The sequence below is a fragment of the Mastomys coucha genome, unplaced genomic scaffold (assembly GCF_008632895.1).
Source record: "Mastomys coucha isolate ucsf_1 unplaced genomic scaffold, UCSF_Mcou_1 pScaffold15, whole genome shotgun sequence".
NCBI classification, from domain to species: domain Eukaryota; kingdom Metazoa; phylum Chordata; class Mammalia; order Rodentia; family Muridae; genus Mastomys; species Mastomys coucha.
Genome location: NW_022196897.1, coordinates 151,788,534 through 151,797,708, shown reverse-complemented (window position 1 = coordinate 151,797,708; position 9,175 = coordinate 151,788,534). Strand labels below are relative to the sequence as shown.

Here is a 9,175-nt window from a genome sequence, read left to right as displayed (position 1 = left end):
CCCCATCCACACCCCCATCCACACCCCCATCCATACACCCATCCATCCATTCATCCATCCATCCATCCACATGTCCATTCATTCATCCATTCATCCTTCACTCCATCTACCTACCACATCCATCCATCCATCCATCCATCCATCCATCCATCCATCCTCCATTCATCCACACATCCATCCATCTACCATCCATCAAACCCCACCCACCCATTCATTTATCCACCCGTCAATCTATCCACTCATCTATCAGTCTACCCACTCACCCATCCATCTATTCAAGATTTTCTTCTGTGTGCTTGGAATCGTAACATGTACTGGGTTTAAACTATTAAGATGGACACATAGACAGAGCAGAAGATACTAATGACCAACTTTGCTGGGATCTTACTCTGGACAGAGCACGTGCTTCTAATGTGACTTCCTTCCTTTCATCCTCACAGAAGCCCAAGTGGACACTGATTGCATTCTGTCTTTTAGTTGAAGAAGCAGGCCCTGCAAGGGGTTGACACGCCTGCTTAGCACAGGGAGGAAATCCTGGAGACAGGATTGGCGGCTGACTCCCTCGAAGTTTCTAAACTGTCTTTCTTAGCTAAGCCTTCAGCCTCCTTAAAATAAAGTTCAGGGTCTCCGGGAGACCCTGTCTCAGCTGCCAGCCTCATCTCCCTGCCAGGGCTCTATTGTCTTTCTCTTCTGGCCTCAGGGCTTGTCATTGTTTCCTGAAGCACTAGGTGCGATCATTCTCTTCTTACCTTTCTCATCGTTTACCCAGCTAAGTCCTCTACCCAACATCTAGGTAAGTCCTTCCAGAGTTCCTCTCCCAACACTTGAGGCTCTTCATTCCAGGGCTTTGCACAAGAATTTAAAACTATGAGCTCACAAACCAGGCATGGTGGTGCACACCTATAATTTCAGCGCTTGGGAGGCAGAGGCAGGCAGATTTCTGTGAGTTTGAGGACAGCCTGGTCTAATGAGTAAATTCTAGTACAGTGAGGGCTGTAAGAGAAACCCTGTCTCAAAACAAAGCAAAACAAAACAAAACAAAAAAACAACATCTATAACAACTATGTGATCCCGTGCTTGATGCCAGCTTATCCTCCAGGCTGTCTGCTCTAACAAGACAGGGCCAGGAGGGACTGTGGGACACACAGGGCCATCCCGTGTGATACGGTGGCAGGCACATGCTTGGTGATGAGGCAACCTGTGTTGGGAGGGTGAGTTCACTGGGACACAGTGCTGCCCTGTGCCAGCCCAGGTCATGCATTTGTAGTTAGCTCCAGGGACAGCCTTTGATCCTCAAACTGCACACCCTGCATGGCTTGGAGGGATCACGGTCTTCCCTGAGCAGTAGCCTTGATGGGTGAGGGTGGGGGGCAGAGTCTGTGTTCTTCTAGGATCAAATGTAGTCTGCCACCAGAGCAGTTTTGGTAGTGTTAAGAGGACCCCATGGGGACCCAGTGTTCTGGGACAAGATGTGTGACTCACTGGGTGACATCAAGGCAGCTAGTAGTAGTTGGCAGACATTTGTTGTTTTTTTTATTTTTTTATTTTTTTTAAGATTTATTTATTTTATGCATGTGAGTACACTGTTGCTGTCTTCACACACACCAGAAGAGGGCTCTAGATCCCATGACAGAAGATTGTGAGCCACCATGTGGTTGCTGAGACTTGAACTCAGGCCCTCTGGAAGAGCAGTCAGTACTCTTAACTGCTGGGCCATCTCTCCAGCTTCGTGGCAGACATTTGTAACCATGACATTTGGAAGGCCAAAACAGAAGGATTGCTGTGAGTTCAAGGCCAGCGTGGCTACATAGGGAGCTTGTGTCTCAAAAGCCAAACCTGGACTAGAGAGTCTGGTCTGGATTCCGAGCATCATGTAAAACGCACCAGCCTGTGGTCACAGTGATGGAGAGGCTGGGAAAGAGGGTCTCTGGGCCTTGTTGGTCAGCTAGCCCAGTCTAACAGCAAGCCCAGGTTCAGGGAGAGACCCTGTCTCAAATCAGGCAGCATGATTGAGGAAGATACTGAACATCAGCCTCCAGATGCATACCTACATATGTGCCTGCATGTATGTGTACACACATGAACATACACACACACACACACACACACACACACGCACACATACCCCACTAATATCCTTGTTTTCATAAATCTTTCAGAACCTTTCAAAGCAGTGCTTGGCTCATGGCAGGAAACAGGAGCACCTGACCTAGTCTCCTCTGTCCTCCCCGCCCCCTCCCCTGTCACTCACCACCCACGTTGTTGCGGTAGGTGTTGTACATCTCCTTCACCCTGCGGTAGCGGAAGGCCAGTTTCCTCATCCAGTCCACACCGCCATGAACACCTGTACCCAGGCACAAGCTGGCCCCTGGCGCCGTGCTGTGGAAACCATCAGTGGAGAAGTTGTATGTGCTGGAGGGACAAGACAGGGATGACATTAGTGTGAGGAGACTCAGGTCCCTGGGCCCCCCACAGGCCTTGGGGTATCCATGGGTCCCTGGATACACTCAGGGACTCATGTCTGGAGCGGAAACTTCAGTTCTCATTGGATTCCTAAGAAGGCTGCATGCTTGCTGGGGCCATATACACGCAAGGGCCAAACAGAGGCCTTGTTTCTGTCTTTGGGCATCAGAGTGGACCCTAGGCTCTTTTGGGGAACTGTCACTGCTTCTGCACACAGTAGCCAAGCCTGAGAAAGCCTCCATCTTTTCCCCGTGGAATTCGAAGTGCCAGTGAACTTCACTTACTGAGGGCCAAAGTGTTCAGAACCTTGAATCTGATACCTCAGCTCTCCCCCTCTTCCTGTCATCCAAACAAGACACCTCAAGTGTGCTCATTACAGCATCCTTGAAGACGAACAAGTAAACCTTGTAGATAAACTCCCAAGGAACTCAGGCAGCCACAGGATCTTACAGATGTCAACATCTACCTTTCTATAACCAATCTATCAGTCATCTCTCTATCACCTATCATCCTTCATCTCTCAGTTATCCATCTTTGATCATCTACCTACCTATCCATCCATCTACTCACCTATCTATCTATCTATCTATCTATCTATCTATCTATCTATCTATCTATCTATCTATCTTCATCTGTTACCTACCTATCTACCTATTAATCATCTATTTGTCTACTGATAATCATAAATCATCAATCTTTCTATCAATAGACAATCAATTGTTTATTATTTACTTTTCATCTATCACCTACATAACATTTAGCAATCAGCTAATCTATCTACCGGCTATCTATCGTGTATCTATTCATCTATTTATCAACTATCAGCTATCACCTATCCACTCTCCATTCAACCCTTAATTAATCCTCAATTAATCTGTCAATTATCTATCTTTCTATTATTATTCAATCAATCAGTCAGCTTTCAATTATCTCTCTGTACCTAGCTATTTATCATCAGTCATCTACCTATCACCTAGTATTTATCCTCTACCCATCCATCCATCCATCCATCCATCCATCATCTATCCATCCACCATCCATCCATCATCCATCCATCATCCATCTATCATCTATCCACCCACCATCCATCCATCCATCATCCATCCATCCATCTATCATCCATCCATCCATCCATCCATCATCCATCCATCCATCCATCCATCCATCCATCCATCCATCTATCATCCATCCATCCATCATCCACCCATCCATCCATCCACCCATCCATGTACCATCAATCTACCTACTTACTTACCTATCTCATGGCAAAGACAATAAAGTGGCCTCTCCTTTGAGTCTTAGTCTTTCCCTAAATATCTTTCTTTCTGTCAGACTCTGTGCTGAAAACCTGGAGCTGGGGAGGCGTGTCAGTGGGTAAAGTGCCTGCCTCACAGGCCTGAGCACCGGAGTTTGGAACCTCAGCACCCATGAAAAATGCAGAGCACAGAGATGTAACCTCGGGCTGGGGTGAGGTGCTTCAGAGACAGAGACAGGAGGATGCCTGTGGCTTGTTGGCCGGACTGAGAAGGTCCGTATCAAAAATAAAATAAGTGTGATAAAGGAAGACATGTAGCATCTGGCATGACACACACACGCACAGATAAGCACATCTTCACACACCAAAACAAATTATAAAAAGATCCACGTTGGCTCATCCGGAAATTCTTTTCTATGGTAGAGACTGGAGTCCAGTTTGACCTGCATGGGAGGGAAACTCCTCATCCCCAAATCCTTACCTTAAATCCTGGCCATTGTCATCGGATGAGACATCATCCACGTGGATTTGGTCACAGTCCTTGTGGAAATGTGAAAAGACAAAGATGTGCCAGTTAGTCTGAGGTGGAGCTGGTATTTTTGTTTGTTTTTTTGAGACAGGGTCTAATGTAGCCCAGACTAGCTTTGAACTCGCTATGTAATGGAGGATGACTTTGACCTTCTGATCTTCCTGCCTCCGCTTCCCGAGTGCTGGACTGCAGGTAAGCAAGCATCCCCACCACTGGTGACAGACCTAGGGCTTCATGCCTCCTGAGCAAGCACTGTCAACCGGGCCACATCCCAGCCTAGTGGCATGGTGTTGGTTTTGAGAGCGCGTTTCCTAAGCTGAGGATGGCTGAGCTTTGGAGTAGGCATTCTTGGGTGCTGGTCTGGGTTTTGTCACTAAAGGTTGGGGCCTCCGCTGAAGTACTGACTGCTTTCTCTGTGGTTCCCATATGAACAAGTCCATGGCCACAAGGAGCGATATCAGGTAAGTGGCCGGTTCAGCTGAGTGAGCTTTGCCCTTGTAAAGACAAATGACTGAGGTGCTGTTGGGGAGACTCCAAGGCTCCCCCAGACTCTAGGAAAGCAGTTACCCTGGCCATCAGGTGGGTGCTATTTAATGTTCACAACACAGGGAGGTCTGTCGTACCCAGGCATTAACCTCGGCAAGTCACTGTCTGCTCCACAAGCCATGGGTACTTGCTCTGTGCCTCAGTTTCCCTTCTGTATCAACAACCACATGAACCTGAGCACACCATAAAGCAGGATGCGCAGAAAGTTTGTTCTAGGATGAAGGAGGATGTCAACATCCAACTCCTGGACTGGGTTAGTGAGCTCCTCCAGGGAAGAGCTTGTAAGCTGGCCTGGGCTCATGGCTATATAGACCACTCTATGCTGCAAAGTGTGTGTGTGTGTGTGTGTGTGTGTGTCCATCCATGGGTATGTGCGCACATACGTACTCCCACGCTCACCCAGGTAGGTACGTGTGGTGGCCAAAGACTCTGGTGCGGGATAACTCTCTTCTTTTTTCTTTTAAGAAGAATTGGGGGGTGGTAGTGGTGGCACATGCCTTTAATCCCAGCACTTGGGAGGCAGAGACAGGCGGATTTCTGAGTTCGAGGCTAGCCTGGTCTACAGAGTGAGTTCCAGGACAGCCAGGACTACACAGAGAAACCCTGTCTCGAAAAAAACCAGAAAAAAAAAAAAAAAAAGAAAAAAGAAAAAAAAGAAGAATTGGAACTTGGATTTAATTAATTAATGAATGAATTACTTTTTATGGCCATCTTTGTTTTGTCTGCATACGTGTTTGTGTGATGCTGTCAGATCCCCTGGAGCTGGAGTTACAGAGTGTTGTGATCTTCCATGAGGGTTCTGGGAATGGCATCTGAGCTCTGTGGGAGAGCAGTCAGTGCTCTAACCACTGAGCCATAGCCCTAGACCCTCCCAAAGTATTTTTGAAACGTTCGCCAACATGTAAACCAAGGGGACCTTTTTCCGAGTTCCGGGTACCGTGCCATTTGGAACTGAGCTTTGGCTGTGCCCTAGGGCCTGGAAGTCCACACTGCAGTCTCTGCTGTGGTGCTATGTGGCTTAGTCTCACTGTGTTTACTTTGACGCATGTGGACATTTGAGTTTGAGACTTTTGCTTCATAGCCGTCCTGCGTGAAGTAGTGTCCAGGGCCCATCTGATGAGTTTCACTTCTCCTCTGAGACAGCCTAAGTTGGCCTCTAGCTCACTACACAGCCAAGGCTGACCCAGAACTACTGATCCTCCTGCCTCCACCACCTGAGTGCTGTGAACACAGGACAGGCATGCGCTACCCGTTCATTTATGTGGTGCCAGGGATGGAACCAGGGCTTGGCACATGCGAGGCAAATGCTCTGCCAACCGAGAGGCATCCCCAGCAGCTAACAGCTTGCATTTACAATGCTAGGCTGGCTTCACACAGCCAGGCTCGGAGACAATAGAGTGAACACGTCCTCTCACTCCCTGCAGACCTGGCACAGGATGTCCGTCTCTTGGGCCTGAGCGTTCTGCAGGGGTCAGACAGCCCCCACCCCAGGGCATTCCTGACATCGCAGGAAAGGCATGTAAAGAGGCTCTGCTTTTCTCATTTGTGAGGGATTGTCAGGGGCGCTAAACTGTGACAACAGGCGCGATCACATTTCGGACTTCATAAAACACCATGACACTCTCTAGACACTACCTCATACTCCACCAGCTGACCTGGATCAAGTTACCCTGTGAGCCATCGGCCAGGGCCACTGGACAGTGTAGGGGACAAGGAGCCTGCCTGGGCTATTTGGTGGGAGACTGCTGCTCCGAATTCTGCTGGATCCTCAGGTGTGTGGGGCAGTCCTCAAAGCTGGAGAGGAGGCACATTCACATGGATTGCAGGAAAATTCTGGTCTATCTCAGGACAAAGGGGACTAGCATGGGGAAGGGATTTCAGTGGGACTGACGGCCAAGACAAAGAGTTCCAACGGCCTCTACACAGGTGAGATGATATGGATTAGAGAACTTGTAGAGATATCAACTATTTAATGTCTGCTTATTGGTGCAGTGAGGAATGGAAGGGCTCACAACACACACACACACATACCACACACACCACATACAAACACACATACACCACACATACCCGTACACTTATGCACATGCCCACACATACACACATATCACATACAAACACACAAACACACACAGGTGCACACCACACACACACACACACACACACATGCACACACACACATATGGACAGACGACACACCCCTCCCCTTCTGCCTACTGAGATGGAGAGGAATAAACAGTGGTATGCCCGTTTGGGGAATTCCAACTTCATAGAGGACCAGGGCAGGTCCTCAAGTGTGCTCACAGAAGGATTCCAAGGCATCTGGAATTGTGGGAAAGTGGCTAAGAAGGAGATATGCACTGTGGGATTGTGTGTGTGTGTGTGTGTGTTTGTGTGTGTGTGTGTGTTTGTATGTTGACAGAAACGTAATAAAATATGTGATATTTTAAAAGAACAGATACAGAGAATCCGAAAGTGGGAAAAGAACAATCTAGATGTTTATACATCTGGCAGGAAACAACAGATCCATAGGGCAGAAGTTGAGGTTGTCCTGGTGGGCAGTGGAGGATTAGCTTTATCTAAACAGGGTCACCAAATTAATGATAAAGATAATAAAAATTCTGGGGGCGTAGCCCAGACAGACATCCTGTGTAGCACGTGCTTGGCTCTGAGTCCAGTCCCCAGCACCACTATCACCATGACAACCAAACAAGGGCTGGGAACGTGGCTTGGCGGCACAGTGTTTGCCCGGCTTGCATGAGCTCTAGTTTTGTTCCTCAGTACAGAAAAAACAATAAAAACAGGTAAGAGCTGGAGTCTAGCCTGCTGGTAGAGTGCTTACCTAAAACACTCAAGGAAGCTCTGCATTCTGTCCTCAATACGACACACAAACACACACACACACACAAACACACACACATACACACAAACACACACATACACACAAACATACATACACACAAACACACACAAACACAGACACACATATACACTCACACATGTACACATACAGAGAGACACAGGCACACAGACACACACAGACACACATATACACACACACATCACACACACACAAACACAGACCCACATATACACTCACACACACATCACACACACATAAACACAGACACACATATACACTCACACACATATACACACATACAAACACAGACACACATATACACTCACACACATATACACACACACAGACACACATATACAGTCACACAATATACACACACAAACAGACACACATATACACTCACATACATATCACACACACACAAACACAGACACATATACACTCACACATGTACACATACAGAGAGACACACACACACATACACACACACACACAAAGACATACACAGAAACACAGACACATACACAGAAGTTAAATGCATATTATTACTTTTGAATAAATGATGAAAAATCTCTTCCTGGAAGGAGACAAACCTAGCGTGTTCTACGCGCTTTCACGGTGGCAGGGACTCTGCCTGACCTGTACATCCATTAAGAGAGACTCTCTTCTTCCCGCCTCACATGGGAGAGAGTGAAGCAGAGAGGACCAGGGCGTGCTTGGGGCTGAACAGTCCTCTTCACAAAAACAGCCGTGTTGGCATCTTACCCTCCAATGCCTGTGAGCGTGTCTTTATTTGGAGATCGACACGGACTGCGACTCTGACGAGTCCCTAGGTTTGGATCCAGGAGAGACCTTCGTCTTTGCCTGCATCACCCTGCAAGAGCCTGATTTGGTTTGATCTGGGAAGCTAAGCAGGGTCAGGCAGGTTAGTACTTGGATGGGAGAAAAGCCGATGGTCTGACACAGAGCAACGTGCACGAGGAAGAGTACTGCCAAGATGGGGTGACACACACGCATGCTGAGGCACACACCACCAGGAGCTGGCAGCCCGTGTCCCTCACGATCTTCAGAAGGAGCTACCCTCCATGTCGGCCGCCTGCCTCGGCCATAGCTGACTGGCTCCTGTAGAGGCCGCATGGCGTGTGCACAGCATGTGGGGCGTTTCCGCCGGGGAGATGGTCCGGCTCCTTGCTTACTTACTCATGGTTGTGTTATCTGTCAGCACGGACCTGTGAGTGCTCATTCCGTACTTTGAGTTGGAATTTAATAGCTCACTATTTATTACTAAATCACCCCAGCTTTGGCCACTGGGGACCCTTCTGGTTGCATCCTGTTCCTCTGACATCATGAATCATTGGATTTTGAGAGCTTCCTTAGTTTCTGGTGATTTAAGTGTCCTCTCCTCCTCAGCAAATCCTACTGGTGGTTGCCACAACAACCAGCCTTCTTTATTTCCTTTCTTCCTTCCCTTCCATTCTCTTCCTTCCTTTCTTCTTTTTTCTCCCTCTTTTTTTTTTTT

The 9,175-nt window shown here is 47.9% G+C and overlaps 1 protein-coding gene across 1 annotated transcript in view; it reads right to left on the bottom strand.

The window, feature by feature from the left end:
* The window catches only part of Eya2 (EYA transcriptional coactivator and phosphatase 2), a 169,089-nt gene that overhangs the window by 7,877 nt on the left and 152,037 nt on the right, over positions 1–9,175 (bottom strand). Inside the window, exons 11-12 of the mRNA XM_031372772.1 lie at positions 4,200–4,258; positions 2,252–2,412 (exon numbers count right to left, since the gene is read on the bottom strand). Coding sequence (XP_031228632.1) covers positions 2,252–2,412; positions 4,200–4,258 — 220 coding nt within the window. The remainder of the gene's footprint in view (positions 1–2,251; positions 2,413–4,199; positions 4,259–9,175) is intronic.